The sequence below is a fragment of the Leiobunum rupestre genome, chromosome 6, assembly GCF_980474605.1.
Source record: "Leiobunum rupestre chromosome 6, qqLeiRupe1.1.hap1, whole genome shotgun sequence".
Taxonomy (NCBI): domain Eukaryota; kingdom Metazoa; phylum Arthropoda; class Arachnida; order Opiliones; family Sclerosomatidae; genus Leiobunum; species Leiobunum rupestre.
The window spans coordinates 43,439,161-43,459,965 of NC_143389.1; the positions used below are offsets into that span (position 1 = coordinate 43,439,161).

Genomic DNA, 20,805 nt, shown 5'->3' on the forward strand with positions numbered 1-20,805 from the left:
AATTCGGAAATTGTCTTCCCCTTTCCGTAAAATGTTCAGCGTAAAGGTTCGTTCAGTGAAATTTGTACACAACACTGCCGTAGAGTGTTTAAAGGCTAGCTGCGTTCTCCCTACGTGGGTTGCTGTGTTTGTTGCTCATAGGTGTAACAACGACGAGGAATCTCGGGTAATTTTTGCTTGAATCCGAGGTCTACTCTACTGAAAATTAAAATGCTTTCACAAAGAATACCGACGCTTACTACGGTGGAATAATGTCCTACAAAAATCCATACCTCTACCCATAATTGTGTCGGAACATAATATTGACTATTATAAACACGATCTTCGTTTAGCTATCAATATATAATAATAACAATAATATTATATAGTAACTCACTACCGGACGTTCTCAAGAGCAGTGGCGTAGGAACGGGGGGGGGGACCCCCCTTGAAATTTTAAAGGGGTGCCAAGTTGGTTTGAAAAGGGCTCCAAATTGTCTTAGTAGGGGCGCAAAAAGCCTGCCGATGAGGGGGGCGCCAAATTAAGCATCCAAGCTGTACCCCCCTTAATCCAAAACGTTCCTACGCGCCTGCTCAAGAGCATACCAGATCGAACTAAATTCGCTCGTGAACTGAACAATTATCTTGAACTTTGATCTCCCTGTATGTAACCCCTCCTGAAACTCTGTACTCAAGCCCTCTAACGTGAAGGGCATTGCCTTTTGCCGGAAATAAAATACTTTAGAACTGTAGCTAGCCTTTTAACACGCTAACGCAGTGTTGTGTACAAATTTCATTGCACGAACCTTTATGCTGAACGTTTTACGGGCGGGGGGAGACAATTTCCTAATTTTTCGCCTTCAGTCGGCAGCAGGCACGAAAGCTTCTAGCCAATGAAAAAGGTACGCAAGAAAATAGACGACTTTTGACGGGTTGCGTTCTCCTCGTCTGGGGTGCTGTGTTTGTTGCTCCTAGCTTAAATTCGCCAGTGTTGTGTTCGGAAAAGGGTTAATCAGGGGTGCGTCTATTTTGTTAGAATTCTAACTCAGAAGCTAAAAAAAATGCATTCTAAGTAACTAGACACTTTTTCTGACCGGAAATTAAATCATTGCTTTTTGAAATTCCGAGTCAAATAGCCAGAATAGTTTCGACGTACCTTGCCGATAGAAATCAAAATGGCAGGGTGTAGTGCTGCTGATATTGATGTGCCACTATACGATCCCGAAACAGATAGAAATTATACTTAACAAGTAAAACTGTGGGAATACGAAAGAATGGTGAATGTAAGTAATATTTCGTCGTTATTGGTCATTGATTTTTAATGTCTAACAGTCAGTGCCGGATTTAGGTGTTCGTAGGACCTAGGCACTTAGCTCTAGATTGGCTACCGTAAGCTCTTTAAACTCTTTCAGCTCTTTCGTAGGCCCTAAAAGCTTGTTCGTAGGCCCTAGGCACTGTGCCTAAAGTGCCTAATGGTAAATCCGGCACAGCTAACAGTTATTTTATTACCTACTCATTTAAAATTGTGCTCTAGAACCAATGCCTAACAGAAACACGTGCTTCTTTGTTTTGATTTTTTTATGAACTTTATGCGGCAAAGAATTCTTAGTAAAAGAAACGCGTCTGTTTCGAATCTTACGCTAAGAATATTTCCGACTCAGAAAAAATCTTTTCGTCAGAAGATAGTATGACAAACTAGACGCACCCCAGATATGCCTTTCATAACACGACGTGGGTTCCCCCGAAAGAATTTTCCACGAGGCGCTTAGATATTCTCCGCCGAGGGTGTGCTATATCCCTTCCAGCCAGTTTCTCGTTTATAACGGGACCTTCGGGATCGAAATCGAAGCTCGTCTTCGGGACTGAATACGTAAATGTCCCATTGGCGAGGTTAAAAATATTATCAGAAATAAAAGAAACACCCGTCATTACGGAGGGACGACGTTGATGGATTGTCGTGGCCCACCTTTAAACCCCTCCTTTCCCATTTATACGGCGCGTTTTTCTCTCGATCTTTTTCGGCGATATCGGCGCGTTCCTTCTCCGCTTTTCGACCAATTTTCGCTCTCATGTAGGCCAAAGCTCGCTCTTCTCATCAAGTATTCCGTGGATAAATCTCCGGCCGCTAAAGGGCAATTTCGACCTTCGAATCCGGCGTACTCTTTGCTCCTGTGGAACGATGTAACACCCATTTATTTCTCGTTCAATTCTGCCTTCTCTCCCTCTTATCTCGCCAGAAATTGTTGTGGTTCTCCCTCTTCTCTTTGTAGATCCGCGGCTTCAGATAGTGAGGGCACCCTTCGCTTCCCCACGCTCAATATACGTGAGATTATTTAGACCCTAAGAGCGCTTTATTATCAGAAATATCTCTATGTTTATGAAATGTGTTTCTATACGTGATGGAAACGTCAAATTAGTTATTGGGATTTGCTTAATTTATAGTTGGCATTTGAAAACAAATCGTTTATCGTAGTAGACAACATTTCTGGATTATTTGTCAAAATCTTAACCCGTTGGGGTTTAACTTTAAACTATTTTGTCAAAATCTTAACCCGTTGGGGTTTAACTTTAAACTATTTTGTCAAAATCTTAACCCGTTGGGGTTTAACTTTACCCTATTTTGTCAAAATCTTAATCCGTTGAGGTTTAACTTTACCCTATTTTGTCAAAATCTTAACCCGTTGGGGTTTAACTTCACCCTATTTTGTCATAATCTTAACCCGTTAAGGTTGTACTTCACCCTATTTTGTCATAATCTTAACCCGTTAAGGCTGTACTTCACCCTATTTTGTCATAATCTTAACCCGTTAAGGTTGTACTGCACCCTACTTTGTCATAATCTTAACACCTGAAGGTTGAACTCAACCCGTTTTTGTCATAATCTTAACACCTGAAGGTTGAACTCCAACCCTTTTTATTAGAATTTTGGGGTGTAGCTCCACAATTTTTGGATAGAATGTTAGGATACCCCTCCAACTTTTTTGTCACAATGATAGGGTGCAGCTCCTGCTCTTTTGTCAGAATCATATGATGCAGCTCCGCCTTTTTTGCCAGAATCTTAACCCCTTAATTTAAGGTTGAGCTCCAACCTATTTTTTATGAATCTTAATCTTTTCAGGTCAAGTTACTCTATAAGGCTAAGCTCCGCCGTTTTTGTCAGAATCTTCACGCCTTAATGTAAAACTTCACCCCTTTTTATCAGAATCTTGGGTTGTAACTCCACCCTTTTTGGACAGAATGGCTCTGATTTCCAACTGTTAAGAAATGTCAAGTATCTGCTCCTCATAACCTTAATTGTTTAATACAGAAAACCAAGCAGACAAAACATGTTCACCTCTTTTATCTTATCTGATCAGATGATATCTGTTAGCCATATCCGAAGATGGTAACTGATCTCCTTTTTAATTAAAAATTCTGTTTATAAACATTTATGTGGTGCAAATTTGTTACGTTGTCATATTACTAAATGATAAAAACATTTAGAGAAAGTTTTTCTGATTTTATGCTACAAATAAAATCCTTGTAGACAAAATTCGGCGAATCGCCTATAAGAGTGGCGTTTTTTACAAGTTCTTTTGAATACATATTAATATAAAAGTAATTATAGTAGCATTTTAGACTATTTAAAATTTGGTTGTGGCCCTGTGGGCATCGAAGAGTGGTGACAATAAAGTTAATAATTCTGTTATCCCGAACCGTTCTAAGAACTCGACGAATGATAAAAATGTTTTCCGTCGTCGATACCTTGGCAAAATCAAATGATGCCGCTAGCTAGGTACACCGGCGTAACTGCGACGAAAGATTTTTCCGCGGAAAGAAAAAAAGATTAAGAGCACACGCCCAATGTTAACCTTGGGGGAAGAAATACTTTTCCCCGCGTATGAAAATAGCCCCCTTTTTCTCCCTAGTGTTCTCTCTCCGTCGCTTCGTCGAAATCGCCTAAGTTCGAGCGGAAAAGAAAACGTTTAGAAGAAAGAATACGTCCTCTATCGTGTAGCGTGCGCCATACCAGTTAAAACTCTCCCGAAGAGGAGGCCCACTTTTGGGAATTTAAAATTAAAGAAAAAACCCGCGTCTTTGCACTCGTCGATGTTAGCCAAGTGTTTTAAAATTTGAAGGGGCCGAAAGGCAGAAGGTTCTTTGACTCGTGGTTGAACCGAAGGTTTGATCCGACATTTCGTGGCTCCACTCTGGAAGCGAGTGCAGTCACTAGGCTGACGTTAGCCCTCTCCCCCGAAACTAATAGACTGGCTGAAAGATCCCGTGATTTGGCATCGTTCAAGATGGTTCCGATTAATCAAACTTCGCCGGGACCCCAGCTTCGTGGAAGAGGGGGGAAAAACATACAGCCGGGGAAGCGTGGGAAATGATTGAACCTTCTCTCTTCCCTCCCGCGTGTGGCTCTTCTCCTTCGACCATTTCATTTTATTTCCAATTTCGTGTCGCCCGAAAGCGAATTCCACGTAACATTTTTAACGGCGTTTTCGAAAGTATTGATTTCAATATTTCAAAGAGTTTAGGGGACTTAGTCGATGCGCTTGCGGTATAAGAAAATTAATATCTTCGCGAATGTTGGTGATATATCGCTGGTATCTGTATACAATTTAAATAGCTCTTTAAAGCGAAAACCACGTAATACCCGTTACGTGGTTTTTCTACTTCCTGGTTTGGTCTATTAACCTACCAAATATTGATTTATTGAAATTGCCCGGCGGTTATTTTTTTTTGATAAGAGCCAAAATGTAAATTATTGAAGCGCCGGGTTTATTTTGGTCCCGACTCTTCTTTAACAATTTCCTTGGGTGTTGGCTGTCTAAAAATTATTATGAAATATATACTTTATTAAAGTTTAATGCCAGGGTTATTTGTTTCGCTGAATCGTTTAACCTTACGCAATATATCATAGGCATATACGAAGAAGATATTTTCGACCTAGTGCCCTCGAAGTTGACCTTTCTTTAATTACTTTTGATTAGTTGCGGCGCCAGGATATATTTTTTTAAAGTGGACCCTCTTTAACAAATTTTCCAAAACATAAATGACCTTACTTTAGGGCCTAATACATTAACTTTAGACGGCTCTACCGGGGGCCCGAAAGAAAAATGAATAGTAGGCTAGCTAAAGCCTGAGTGGCCTACCCGAGCCTACCCCTCAGTGGAGGCAAACCCTACAAAGGGGCCCCAAAAAAAATTTAAATAATCGAAAATATTCGGGGGTTAACTTTTAAAATCTTTATAATTCTACTCGAAATTATTACAAGGAGAATAGAAACTGAAATTTTGAGTATGAGGACCCAAAAATAAAAATTGAGTACCCCTCCTATACTTGACCTACTTGAAAATTCCTGGTGCCGCCACTGCAATTTACTTAGCAGAGAATGGTCATCGTCAGGAATCCATACCTCTACTCGGAATGCTTATCCAGCAGTATCGCGTAGGGTAAGATCACTCTGACGGCTTTGGCCCCGCCTACGAGAGAAAAAATCCCATCTGCGCGCGCTCCCCTCTCACGTTGTTGTTCGTTAAGTTAACATTAGAGGTCGGGGACGGTTAATCATTATCCATGTTTAAATTGATTTTTTTCGGGAAAAAAATGTAAACAAAGAAATTTACTGGTTAATATTTCTGAAAATGATTAAAAAACATGTATTATTTGGAAAATTTGAGCTTTTTATCGAAAAAAACGTCGTTTTCCCGATTAATTTTACAAATTTATCAAAAAATTAATCGGATAATACAGAAATATAAATTACTTGATCAAAACATTTTTCGAATAATTTTGAGAGCATTATCTATTGAATAAAAGTTAACCATCCCCGACCTCTAGTTAACATAGTGACGTCAATAAAACCGTCAGTCACACCGAGACGAAAATCTGCCGCGATAAGCATTCCAAGTAGAGGCATAAATTTCTGTCCTCGTATATTTTATTACTATATAGAACATTGGTTCCAGAAAAGGAGAGTACCGCGGTAGTTTTCCGAAATGAGTAACACTCGGCCGCATTTAGCTTGTTGGACCAACGAGAAATTCCTGGCCAATTGAGTTACGAGGCGCGCGTGAGGGAAAATTTAAAGTGCCACAAAAGTAGTTGAAAGCCAGTTTTTGTCGCCAAACTTTTGTACGTGCCCGGAAAAGAAGGCACGGATGGAATGAAGCTTTCGGAAGTCTGGACACAAACACCGCCGAAGGGGAAAATTAAGCGCGCTTACAAAACTCACAACACAACTTAGTGCGTCATAATGCGTCAACTTTGCTCGAAAGCGATGAAATCGATCTACGTTTAAAACTTATTTGTAGGACGAACCGCTCCCTGATGGGTTGACTTCACCCTGGACACCGCGTGACGAGGGGTCGGACATTCGGAAAAATCCCGAACACTCACCGGAAAATCCACAGAAAAATTCAAAATCTACGAAAAAATTTTAGATTTTTTTTTATAAATCCCGGTTTTTTAACATATAATAATTATAATTAACAGCCCGGTTAATACCCAAGGCACCGCCATAGGCCCAAGTCAGCTAGCCACAAAAGCAACCGAAAAAAACCACAAAACACTCAACGAAAACCACAAATACACTAAATATGAGATAAAAAACACAAATTTATCAAAATAAATCTCGTAAAATACAACTCCGTTGATTATTTAAAATTACACAAATAAAAAAATTCTAAAATCTGGTAAAAAATCTCGTACATTGTTTTGTTAATTTCCAACCCTTGGTCTACAGAACCTACGCGTCTAAAAATCCTAATCGATAATCACGTTCATCATACAATCTTTTTCTTTTCCCCGCGTTTATAAAAAACGGGCAATTAAAAACACCTTTAATCTTAATCTAAACTCGTTTAAAATCCATAAAAGTAGATCCCGGCGGATATTGTTGGTAAAGCGCGTGTGCACTCCACTCGCTCAGCCTATCAATCTTTCTTTCCATCAATAATTCCTCGTAGAGGCGCCCATTAAATCCGTCCAAACTCATTTGGGGGATAATGATGAGCTAAGCCACTTTTTACGATAGGTAAATTTGCTCAGTTGAGTCCCAGTGTCCCGCCCACCCGGCCCCTTTTATCTTTTTCGTGCTCCGAGATTTCGGTACGCGCAACGCCGTAGTCGTACCTTCGACTATTACTTTTACGTACCTGCCCGAATACGTATAGTCCGGCCGTAACTGACCACGAAGCGCGGTGAATAGCGTGGCTGAGAGTGCAATCTACGCGTGATTAAGCTGACGGGGGAAAATTCCCATTAATCGTCCGCGTGTATGTGATATTGTGGGCGCACTCTAATCCGCGACGTTGAATTAACGGAAGTGGAGATGATGGTGGGGGCTACAATCTTAACCTATATCGTTTTCGGTCCGTGGCGCGTGCCGCGGGGACCCCCTCCCCCCCGTTCTGTGTCAACTTTATTCGGGTCGAGCACGCTATCCCGTCATTGTGTGGGCGTGGCCATTGGCAACCAAAGACCTCCTAGCCGCCTTCGCTGTTCTCTCGTCCATCCTTTGATCTACGCCGATTGACCGTTCCTCTCTCCCCCTTCCCCGCGCGTATCCCATCGTTGATTTCCCTATCGAGATAACCTGCTAACATTCTCTCCCCGTCACCCCGTGACGTCCATCCAGCTTGAATGGACGCCATTTCGTGTGACAAAAAACGAATCTCCTGCCCGTTTTCCCTGGTTTTTCCGCTTCGTTTTTTCCCCGCGATATCTTATCATTTTTCGAGACCTACTAACTTCCGTCATATTTTCAAAATTTCGTTGTTTACTCGGCCTATAGTTTGACATTTTGCCATCGCTATAGCTTATTATTTGCTGTCGTTTCAAGTATTTAATTTATCAGTGGCACGAAAATGACCTTCGAATTTCAAATGCAAGTTTTGTTTTGTACTTTAAACTAAAAATTTGGTATTGTTATGGAATTTTAATAAACCTTCAAAATGTAGTATTGTTATGAAATTTCAATTTATCTTTTAAATTTCGGATTTTTATATAATCCTAATAAATCTTCAAAATTTCGGATTTTTATATAATCCTAATAAATCTTCAAAATTTCGGATTTTTATATAATCCTAATAAATCTTCAAAATTTCGGATTTTTATATAATCCTAATAAATCTTCAAAATTTCAGAGTTTTATATAATCCTAAAAAATCTTCAAAATCGGATTTTTATATTTATAAATAATCTTAAAAATTTCGGATTTTTTATAGAACTCTAATAAATCTTAAAAATTTCAGATTTCACTTTCAGCCCTTTTGACCTTGACCATCGCCTTGACCAGTCACCTCGTATTATTGATGGATCATGGACAGTGACCATAATAAGCATTTCAAATTGCATACAAATTTTAAACACTAACTACAACAATTTTAAATATTAAAATTATTATTGACCTTGGTTTTAAAATATACGATAAAATAATTATTTAAAAATAGAAGAATTACATTTAATTACATATAATTTGATCATTTTAAAGACAAATTTAAGTTTTTAAAATTGAAAATAAATAATTATTTTATCGAACAAAATTTTTGTGTAATATAAAGTAATTCCAGTCACCCATGATATTTCCAATAATTAAATAAATCGCTCAGAAAGTGGACCCACGGACAGAGCTACGGACTGATACTCAAAGCCATAAGTGTATAATATTATCACATAAGTGTGACACTTAATATTCTTCACATGCAAAAGTTTTACTGAGAGCTATTCTCAAGACAGACTGCATTACGGGCTTCTTCGCCGTTTTGCGTCCGCCTCACACGTAGCCTTTGACAGCTACTCGCTAGCGGGAGTTTTTCTTCTTGTTCTCAATAAAATATTCCTCAAAGTGACAAACTTATGGACAAAGAGTTATGACAAAGAGGATAAGATTGATTTTTTTGGCACGAGAGCGTATTTATTAGTAAGTCTTACGGGATTATGTTAATATTATCAGCGAAAGCAGTCTGAAAGCCTACTAAATAACTTCGCGAAAGGTGTTTATCAAATTCTAGACTGAAAGTCGCGCCAGTTTCCATTAAAATTCGATATGTAAGCGAGTAGAGATTCCGCTGATGACGATAAAGAAAATTAAAAAAAGAAAAGTGAGGAAAAGGGCGACCCCTCCCAACGGAATTAATTTAATATTTTTCCCAACGAGGGGAAGGTGCCAAGAATGATCAAAGATCCCAGCCTGTCCGATATACGCGTATATAAAATATACAATTTATATCAATATTTCCTCTCATAATTTACATTTCAAAGTTTCGCTAGACCCCTTCCGCGGAGTTTTTGAGTTTCCCCAAAACCAGCCGAAATGTCATCAAAGTTTAATCGTGTTTTCCAATTCATTCGGACAGGAAAAATAGAAAAGTGTATATCCTCGTTTTTTTCCCAGGCGAAATAAACGTCTTCCATTCTTCTCGGCCAAATCAAGTCAAACGCGACGACCTGCCGGATAATTTCGAGGATACGGTATTCTTATTAGACGCGCGCGTACCTAATACTTCAGACACTCTTTTTTTAACAACGCGGGAAATTGGCAAAGCGTGGGCGTGGTTTAATCGTATACCGTCGGCCAATAGGGGCGCTGTACGCTCCGTAGCAGCAGACGACGCGACGAAAGAAAACAAAGAATTTTTCGGGAGATATTCCTTTAAGCCCCCGCGTGTGGGCCGAAAGCGAGTCTCGCGCGCGATAGTCAAAATATCTAGTTTAGTTCGGAGACGTTTAGTTGCGGGTTTCGCCAGCTTTCTCTCTCTCTCTCTCTTCATTTGGCTCTCTTAAACGCGCCTCTGGAAACCAAGATTCACCGTCCGCGTTTCGCCGTTGGTGGTGTCACTTTGAGATATCGTTGATATCGGAGGACATCGACTAGTGTGGTTTTCTACGAAGTTTATTTTGTCTTCGGGCGTTTTTAAACGTTTCGCGTATTTTAGATTGTTGAAGAGAGATTGTTGGCGAGTTTTAATATGACGAACGGGTAGTTGATTTCGGTGTCGTCACTCTCCCATTTTGGATTAACGCGGGTGAAACCGAACGTGCCGGAAGAAAAAGGAAAAACATGACGACGATTTTGGTGTCCGTTCTCATTGGAATTCTTCAAATCATCGGATCAACGCAGGGTGCGATATTTTGCCGTTTCTTAATTTTGTTAGTCGCGAAAGCGACCGTTACGAGTGGTGGGGTTGCTTCAAAATGTGGATGATTTTTCAATAATAATAAAAAGCTAAGCTAATTCCCAAGGCATCATCATAGGCCCGAGTCAACTAGCCTTGAGTATTAGCCTAACTGATTATTATTATTATTAATGCCATTAATTCAGGTGGTTATACCGCGTAGAAGGGTAGGTTTACAATTTAAATTTTAAGACTTAAGGTAGATCTTTGATTACTTTAATATGGTTAAAAAGCTAATGAAGGTAATTTGAATATTCAGCTTATAATTGAAACTGTAAGACTTAAGATAGATCTTAATTTATTGTTAAAATATTAAATCTTAAAAATATTAAATATTAAATTTAAAATAGATCTTACAAGTACGCTTAAGATTCCTTTATCTAAAATTTATAGTCTTCATAAGGTTTAAGCCTCTTACAAAATTCCTCAATAAAAGAGTTAAAATTGATGAGAATACCAATATAAAGACAGGCCCGTAACCAGCCGCCAAAACTCGGGGGCGTTCAAATTTGGGGGGGGGGGGGGAGAGAGCCAATGGCTTGATACTAAAAATCGTCCTTTGTAACTCCCACTCCTGAAATTTGTAAATATACCGAAATTGTCTTTATTTTGTTTTTGTTTTTTGAAATTATGAATTTCGACTTCGTTGACAACCCAATATTTTATTAAAAATACAGGTAATATAGTTGGTACTTGAGCAATCGATTTTTTTTTGTTGGCTCGTTCGGGTTGGGGATGCTCAAGGATTCATATGGGGGCGCCCCCCCCATATACGGGCCTGTATAAAGAACCATTTCCAATCTCGACATTAGGTAGGATTTATCTTTCATTTTAGCCTAAGTAGTTTCGAGAACTTCGCCTCGTACGATATTATACGGTATATTTTGGAAACGAAAGGATTAAGTTCACTTTGAATGAAGATGAGAAAATAAATATTTCCGAATCATCTTTCGTTTTAAATTATAATAAATCCTGAGTTTAAAAATAGCATTAGAGAGTGACTTTTTCAAAGCGACACTTTTAATCTCGGAAGTAGACTGAATTACAAATTTTCCATCGCGAGAGAGAGAGAGAATCATTTGTTTGACGTGGAATAAAAAGATCAACTTGGAGGACTTTGATATAGAGGCGTTTCAGTTACGAAAGAATAATAATAATAATAGCGGTGATCAATCTGGAAGCTCCTCTTTTCCCGTTACAAAATATAGTATAGTATTAGTGCTTAGCTTTGTCAATGGCCGCCATTTTGTGCGAGTTTTTTTCTATGGGAAAAAAAGCATGGGTGACGTCCTGCCACGTGCGACTGAATTTATACTTTATCCTAGAGCTGTCAAATATTAATCCTATACTCTGACCCCCTCAAATTATAATAGCACCCATACCGTTTTTATTTAAAATTAAGTTTATTTTTGTTTACATCTAATAAACTAGTCATACTATTATGAATGAAAAACGAATATTAAAATAATTGATAATTTATAGAATTACGATATGTGATGATACAGGGGCGTGACGAAGGCTCCTGGGGTCCCCCCACAAAATTAGTTTTGGGGCCTCTTCTTATCATGAAGAACATTTATTTCGTGAGTCGTTTTGGGGCCCCTTATTTGTCTTCGGCCCACCCAAGACAGTTATTTACGCCATTACACTGACGTAACATAGTTCAGTGACCTCTGTCCTTCACCTGTAACATTTAGTTAAGGTTGGACGAATCTCAACTCCTAACCCCCACCCCCCCTTTATGAGTTAGGAAATTAGTGAATGACCCCTAATTTCAAACTGGAAATTTTGAAATTGAGATGCCGTTAGTTTTTGTCATTTTTAGACCAAGATTTCGATTAACATAACACGAAAGAGTCTTATAAATATCGTGTTTGTCTTAGCACGGTCTAATTTAGGTCTGTTTATGAAAATATAGAAAAGCTGGTCTTTCGTCAGTTGTTGCATCCGCCACGCATTTACGAAAATGCTCCACCGGGAGTTCACGTCACGACCGTTCACGCTTACGACCCCGAGTCCCCGCGAAACCAGGTGTCGTACAGAATGCTGGACGTACCGGACAGCGTCTTTTTCCAAATTGACGAGATGTCGGGCAATTTGACCACGGCCAGTACTATCGACAAGGAAGTGGACCAAACGTGCCACGTACGTCTCGAACGTCTCTCAAACTTATCGACGTGGGCTTGAGCCGCTTTCTCTTTTAGGTCATTGTGGTCGCCGTCACCCAGGGCGTAAACAACATCACCAAGATGGACATCACGGTGACCCGCAAGAACACCTTCGCTCCCGTCTTCGACCAAGCGGTTTACAAGGTGGAACTACACGTCAATTCCTCGATCGGGGACCACGTTGTCCGGGTTTCGGCCACCGACAAAGATCCGCTTCCGTACAACGCCGAAATATTTTACCGTCTGGGTCAGGACCCGTTCGCCGCTTTCTTCAATTTGGACATCCACACCGGACAAATAAAACTCGCCAAGACGCTGCGTCCCGGAAGGAAATTTCTTTCTCTAGGAGTGTTTGCGGAAGACGGGGGCTCGCCTCGCCGCTGGTCCAGGGTGACTGTCGAAATCGACGTTAAAAACATTTCAGGTATAGAAAAATCGCCATTTCAATCGTTTTAGTGCTGCCAACCGATTATCCGCCTTTGGGTTCAGATATTACCAGATCATTTAATACGGAATAAAATACAAAACAGTTAAAACCCGAAACTGATCTGAATTCATTGTAAACCGAAAGACAGAATGGTACCAGATGTCAGATGTCTCACTTTTATCGAATTTACGTATAAATTATATATACTAAACTCGGAAAACTGTTCAGATTACTGAATCTGATCAGAAGAATAGTAAATTTTGTAAAATAAAAAGTGGTCTTGCCCAACTTGTTAAAATGTTGCTACTACGTCACAAGAGGCGGCTTTATTAGCATATTCTTTGCACGCGCACTAGAAAAAGCTATATTCCTCTGTAGCGCGCTCGTAGACTTGTAAAAATAAGAGATTGTGACGTAAGAGCCAAATTTAAACAAGAAGACCACGTTACTTTATAAAAAGAACTATTATAGAAAATCAGATCGGTTAATTGGGATATGAATGAAATAATTCGAGTTCAGATTGCTGACTGAGACGAATATAAAAGATTAACCTGATCTGTCTATCTGATTATTTCAGATATCTGATAATTACGACCTGAATAAGCTGATCAGGTGGCCATTCGAAGCACTAATTCATATACACCCATGAATGTAAATCTGAATATGCCATTTACGGCATCAGCCTGTCGCAGGGGCAAGACTTTGAGCTCCACCCGGGCATTGTCACTTTGCGTAGTGGAAATTAAAACACGTGTACTAGAATAATAATCAGCTAGGCTAATACCCAAGGCACCACCTTAGGCTCTCCAATTGAGCGACGCGGCAAGACCATGTCGTTCTTGGCTATTCTCGGACCAATTGCAGAGTGGTATTTAGAGCGTCGTAACTCTGTCTCTACGACAGCCACATAAGGTGGTTTCTTTTCGCCTGTTCTCGGACTAAAAGTGTACTCTTTTTAGCCTAAAACGTTTTATTCGACTGTTCCGGGGATGAGAATTACTCCGCCCCATAAACTATTCGTTTGTTCCGGAGTGTTATAGGGCTACTCTTTTTACTCGTTCTGAAAAGGAGGTGTAAAGGAGTAAATCAGATTTGGTCGTCTGCTAGCCAGAATTTATCTGCTAAAAAGGCCACAGGTAGCCATTTTAGAAAAACGTTTTTACTCAGACTCGAGCTATTCGCCACCACAGAATAGGAATAAAATGACGTCATAGCCTTACTCTTCTTACCCTACTACGAAATCCCGGAGCAAGCGAAAATAAACCATGTACCGTAGTAAAGTAATCTATGTACGTTCTATATTCATAGGTGTTTATGAATAAATTCAGTGTTATAATATGCCTTACGAGGGAAGTATTAGTCTCCCTATAATGGCTCTCATTAATTTTTCAAAATAAGTTTCGGAAGAAACAATTATGCTAGATGAAATACTTTAATTAGAGATTTAATAAACTATTATATTGGGAAAATGTGTTTTATAAATAAGTATAATTTCTATATAATACCATAAGCCTATCAACCCTAAGTTTGAAACGCGCATAGCGCCCTTCGTAACACCACTGGACGGGTGAAAAGGAAGAAATCAGGCGATAGTATCGGCACCTGGTAGAGATAAATTGAAGCTTCTTCCTTCCCTCTTTCTCTCTCTACGCACCTCTCTCTTTCCAAAGCAGCTGGCATCATGCATTGCGAGACGCGTTACGTTTCTCTTTTCCGCCACCGGGTGGATTTAGCGCTGTACTTTCGACAGTAGTTAGCTTGAACCAACACTGCCTTTCGATTCAAACTTAGGGTTGATAGGCTTATGATAATACTGGTAAATCGCGAGCCGTGATGCGGTGTACCCATACGCGGTTTGTCGGAAAATCGTGCCCATTGGAAATGGCCTCGAACATGCTAAGGTACACGTTTCATTTTTAAAGCCTAAATGGATAATGTTTCAAAATATCTTGTCACTTTTTGGTTTAATTTTCATGATATTTCGAAACTTTTGATAGAGCCCGTGAATGTCGAGGTTGGAAATGCCAGTGATTCTACGGTGGAAATTTGTTGGTCCAAACCGGTGTACGGAAACATCTTGGGCTACCTAATCAAGTACCGAGAGGCCGTGACCTCCGAACCAGCTGGACGCGCTTTCGTCTTGAACATAACTTCGGACGCGTCTTCCAAGTGCACGGTTGTGGCCAAACTGAAACCGTGGACTGATTACCAGTACCGGGTTTACGCTTGGAATTTCGAAGAAATTGGACTAGGAAGCGCCATCGGCGTCATGGCAACTAGACCAAATTGTAAATTTAAAATTTTTAAATTCTTTCACCGAAGGCATCGTTTAAAAGCTTCGGTGTTTTGGACAGATTGTCAGCTCGACGTGTGCAAAGTGGGCATATGTCATCCGTTAAACACAGAACCCGGGTTTTATTGCGAATGCGATTTTGGATACTACGGTGGTTCTTGCGACATGTTTGGTAAATAATACTAACTAATGTTTTTTTGTTGAAAACCTTTTTTCTGACATATATTTATCAGATCCCTGTTCAACTTCACCGTGCGAGAATTTTGGAACTTGCCGCAACGTTTCGCACAACGAATACACTTGCGATTGCGTCTCGGGTAAGTTCATCCGTTAACCATCGATTTACCGTATTACGATCGCTTATTTCTACGTGTTAGGATTCTCCGGTCCAAGATGTTCCGACTTTAACCTATGCGCCACGAAGACGAACAGAAATTCTCCGTGTTACAATGGCGGTACTTGCGAAAGTATTACGAGCCACACGTTTAATTGTTTGTGTCAGTCCGGATATTACGGGAAAACGTGCAAGGAATACGACCCTTGCGTCAGTAGTCCCTGCTTAAATTACGGAATATGTTTCAACGTTTCCAGCAGCGAATATACTTGCGCTTGTCGGTCGGGCTTCACGGGTACGGTACTTTAGAATCTTACGAAATAAGAGTTGGAATTAGCGAGTATTTATCTTTATTGCAGGTCGACATTGTAGCGTAAACGTTAACGAATGTTTGTCTATGCCTTGTCAAAATGACGGTAAATGCGTGGACGGAATTGATAGTTTTAACTGCGAATGCCAACCAGGATACAGAGGATCTCTGTGCGAGAACTTGGTAGAATGCCCGACTGAAATTACGTCTTCCGAGAAGGGAATTTTCACGTGGCTCGCCACCGAACACGGGTCAATTTCCAAAGCCACTTGCCCGTTCGGACACCATCCCTCGAATACAAATACGTCGGCGCGTAGACGATGTAAACTTATGCCCACTGGCGAGGTGCTCTGGGGAAAGGTTAATGACCAAGGCTGTCGGGAAGAAGTACGTACTCTCTAGTCTTATTATTAATACACTCGTCATTTTACCATCTGTTTCATTCGAAAGGCCTTTCGATCAGCTGAAATGATGACGGAAAAGCTATCTACATTAACGGAAGATCCCCTAAATATTACGTTCTCCCAACTACGAGAAGCGGTGAGCAGAATAGCAAACGTAGTGGACTATGCCATCAAGGATAAAAAAGTATGTACAATATTAGTTTTCTTTTATTCAACTCTACTCTTATGAGCAATCAAAAACATGTGGTGGTTGTATGTTTTCACACGCCTTCATCTTTATCAATTTTAGCTCGCGGAGGGAATGTTCAATATTATCAGCAACATGTTGGCCGTCAACGACAGCGTTCTTTTGCAAGGATCACACGAATCTTCCCGAGAGTAAACATTAACCATTTCCTAATCTTATAAGCTATAAACGCGAAATGATGGAAGGTCTATATGAAAACCAATGTTTCGTGTTGTAGCGTGACTCGTCAACTTGCCGAGGTAGTCGATCGTTTTGCTTCCGAAGTTATCATCGAAAAGGGAAAAGCGTTCTCTCTGGAAACGGAGAATATCGCCATCAAGGCCCTATCGTGGAGCGTCGACACGGAAGAAGAAATGCCTCTCAGCTTTGCCATGCAAAAATCAGCCCTAAGTGATTCCAGCTTGGATTCCAACAGTGCCAGTTCCCGAGAAGCGCAAGAAACCGTTTCTAAGGATGTAAGTAACGTAATAACACCCGATTCCTACTAGACGTCTAATGCACATCGTACAAATGATCCATTTCGAAGGTGGCAGTGATAAATATTCCGGTAGAAGCCGTCCAACTGGCCCAGTCCAAGTTACGGGGCGAAGAAATTCGATTGAAGTTTGTGGCGTACAAGAACGACAAGTTATTCAGAAACAAGAACACAGCCAGAAGGAAAGAGACGTTGAGCTGTACGAGTGACGGACAAACCTATTCGATGCCAGGTACCAATTTTATTATGAATAAATATCTTAAGATTTATAATGTCAACCATTGTTCTCAGAGAGAACGGTTCTACAAGCGAGCATTCAAAGATACGACGTAAAAAATTTGAGCGATCCCGTAGTTTACGTCATAACGAGTCCACCGTGCGTTCAAGCCGTTTGCGTTTATTGGGATTCAGAATGTAAGTTTAACCCATCCTTTACGAAAATATCATCATCCAATGTCCAAAATCTCTTTGGATCTAATAATTTTGATGAAATCGGAATAAAGATACATTGTAATTGGATCAAAAATGACACATTGTTCGATCCAAATTTCGATCAAAGTAAAATTTGGGCATTAAAAATATTTGATATAGCTTTTAAATCAAATTTGATCAACCATTTTCGTAAGGGTACTTTTCTCGCCATAATTTCCGTTGTCCAATATACATCGCGTTTTCTGTTCTCTATCAGATCAAAAATGGTCAACTGATGGAGTTACTTCGTCACAATCTGGGAACGTTACCACTTGTTACTCTAACCATTTAACCGCCTTTTCGATTCTATTGGTATGGCTAACTAACGACTTGGACATTTTTCCTATCGATTTATTTCCCATTAAGTTGCTGATAATATATTGGTCTAGGATCCAACACCCGACGTCATTATACCCGAGGAGCACAAATTACCTCTTTCAATTATTTCTTACATCGGTTGTGGTCTGTCCATTTTGGGACTGTTGCTCACAATTATCACTTACAGTTTATTCAGGTTAGAAGAAAATTCTAAGAATATATCCGTGTAACGTCCGGTAATGTTTTTTTTATTCTTCTTGACAGGTGCTTGAACAGAGATCGTTCGGGAAAGATTCTTTTGAACCTTTGCATCTCCATGTTGTTGATGAACGCGGCTTTCATTGTCGGCTCTCTGCAAGGTATTCGTTTGGCCGGAATTGACGTCTGCGTGACGGCGGCCGTTCTCATTCATTACTTCTTGTTGACCACATTGGCGTGGATGTGCGTCGAAGCCATCAACATGTACCAACTTCTCATTCACGTTTTTGCGTCTTCGGAATCCAGATTTATGATCAAAAGATGCCTAATTGGTTGGGGTAAGTGATTCACTACTCATTGTACGATTAATTAAATGATTGACTTAAAATTTTATTTGAAGGCGCTCCATTTGTTATTGTGGCCGTAACGGTGTCTCTTCATATGGAAGAGTACTTGGGGAAAAATGAATAGTAAGTTTGATAAATAGCGTTTCTTTGGGAGTTCTAACTTAACTTTTCAAACTTATCGATACGATTATTGTTTTACAGCTGCATGTTGTCTCCCAACAATCCCTACGTTTATTACATATCTTTTCTGGGACCTTCGTGTTTAATTCTGTTGGTGAATTTGACCGTCTTTCTAATGGTAGCTCGAGTTCTTTTTACTCCTCGACTGGCGACGAAACCGGGAATCAGACGACATAGCGCCTCTTATCCCGTAGTCAGCTTGGCACAAGTTAAAGGAGCGTTCACAGTTATGGTAATTTAAATATTTTATATTCGAAATAGGGAATATTTTGCAATAGTTACCATTTCCGTGCGTGAAAAATTTGATTATAACTGAACTAGCGAGAACTAAAGAGTTTTTATACTTCTATTTTTGCTGAATTACAGGTCCTCTTGGGCGTTACTTGGGTATTCGGAGCGTTGGCTGTTGGAGAAATCAAGCTAGTGTTCCAATACATTTTCTGTATCGCCAACTCTTTGCAAGGTTTCTTAATATTCCTGGTGCGTTGCCTTTATTATCCAGAAGCTAGAAACGCCTGGTTACAACTTTTCCGAAATGGTAAAACGTTTTTATGACGAATTAAAGACTCACTCATCTGAGCTTGAACACTCTGTCTAATCCTTGTTAGGAACGTTGAAAAAATATCGTGGAATGGTGCCTCCAGGCGGGTCCTGGTGTGGAAACTCTAGTTCCAATCAAAAGCACAACGGCCATCATCGGTCTGTTCGCATCAACAGTACCAGTAGCGACTCGACCAGCACGGTCGTTTTTAACAGCAACTACTGGAGCCGGCAATCGCAGTACAGGGATAGTGGTAACAGAAATGTCTCTCGCCTGTCGAGCGTCAGCAGCCTCTTAAAATCGGCCAATGGAAATTCCGATTTCGGATGGACGCGCCGACCTTCCACTTGCAAAACTTTCGGTCACCACGTCTCTTTGACCAACGGAAGTTTCACCGCCCAACCGCGAGACCGCGGCTGCGTGGAAAACTCTTTGCTGCCCACCAAAATCACGTGTCCAGTCGCGGGGGTCAAGGGCAACCTAGACCAAGAGTACCCCCAAAAAATAGGCACCAAAAATATCGACCAACTTTCGACGATCGGGTTTATCGACGACGATGTCCCGGACCAATACAAGAGCGTCATCACGGTCGACGGCAATCAACTCAACATCATTCCCAAAGAAAATTCGGACAACGCCGAAGAATCTCCGGATTTGGAATCTCTCTCTTATACGAGGAGATTAACTCTGCCGTTGGTGAAACATATAAACACCGACGCGTCGCTGCCAACAGTCAATAAAGGCTACGCTGAAATCGCGGAACCTTGGCGGTCGCGTCAAAATCAGGAAGCATCGAGAGACGTCGGCGAGATCACCGTCTCGATAGTGAACAAAAGTCAATCCGAAACTGATTCCAAATGAGAAAACTCTTCGGAACTGACCCAATGCGTGTGAAACGCGCTGAGCGTCGAGTTTCGACAAAATGTACGTAACGTTAGCGGATACGTTAGTTGTTCGTTGGTTTTTTCGAGTCACATTTTCGATACGAAGTTCTAAATATATCACGTTCATTTTAATTTAAAACCGAGGATGATTTAATAAGTATGAAAAGTGCATTCCTCCCTCTCAAAATACTCAAAACAGTTAGCGCGGAGAGGCTAGCCCGTTGGTTAAGTTTCGGCATCTAATGCATTTACAAAAAAAAAGTTCCTTTTTGTTCAGCGAAATAGATTTAATTTATTCAAAATCAAAAATGGCAATTTCGAAATTTAATACGGCACTCGCGAATGGTTGGCGAAGCGTTTATTTAAAAAATTGGGGATAATATTATTGAAGATATCAATGTATTATACAAATATAAGCAACGTTTATCGAAATTATTTCCTCCAAAGCTACAGCATTGTGACTATGAATTCTAGAATGTCCTTCACCTTTTTTACCCGCGCCGCTTTCAGTGTTTATGAAGTTTATGAAGTCATTCTTATAAACTTGGTAATCAGTGATTTTGAATAAAGTGCGTTAGCGTCATCATTTTAATTTCGTCTTGATAATTTCGCAGTATTCTAATACAGTTATTGCTTTTAAAATTTGATAAATAATCCTTATTTATCAAACAAATTTGGTCTTAGCCAAGGTAAGTGGCTTACGAAATTTTTAAACATGGCCGCTGCCTTTGATATCTTACCCAATGTACGCAGTCACTGTGATGTCAATTTTTAAATGATAGAAGGATGGGTATAGGCGTTGTGCACTTGTTATAGAAATTCAGTGACATCCAAACGTTTCTTTATTTATTATACTCGAAATCATTGTTACCTCAGACTACTAAATTGTTAAGCGTTCAAAATTAATAATTAATTAATAATTATTATTAATGTTCTTCCTCTACCTTTTTAACGGCGCTTTTTTTAAATAGAGCCCCTACAAAGATCCACAAAAATATTTTTTAATACTACGGAGTTCATTTCCTTAACAGAAAAAAGTTTATCTTAAAAGAAATGGACCAACGTT

General features: G+C 40.0%; 1 protein-coding gene across 1 annotated transcript; it reads left to right on the forward strand.

Moving 5' to 3' along the window:
• The first annotated feature begins 9,649 nt into the window (after positions 1-9,649).
• On the forward strand, positions 9,650-20,331 carry LOC149941081 (uncharacterized). Its single transcript, XM_090177918.1, has 20 exons — positions 9,650-10,088; positions 12,061-12,287; positions 12,347-12,734; positions 14,735-15,025; positions 15,092-15,202; positions 15,264-15,347; positions 15,408-15,659; positions 15,724-16,061; positions 16,125-16,262; positions 16,368-16,456; positions 16,543-16,780; positions 16,852-17,032; positions 17,092-17,214; positions 17,489-17,583; positions 17,661-17,785; positions 17,854-18,125; positions 18,188-18,257; positions 18,336-18,546; positions 18,681-18,852; positions 18,923-20,331. The coding sequence occupies exons 1-20, from the start codon at positions 10,028-10,030 to the stop codon at positions 19,714-19,716; spliced, it is 4,260 nt and encodes a 1,419-aa protein (XP_090034044.1). The 5' UTR covers positions 9,650-10,027; the 3' UTR covers positions 19,717-20,331.
• Positions 20,332-20,805: the final 474 nt, after the last annotated feature.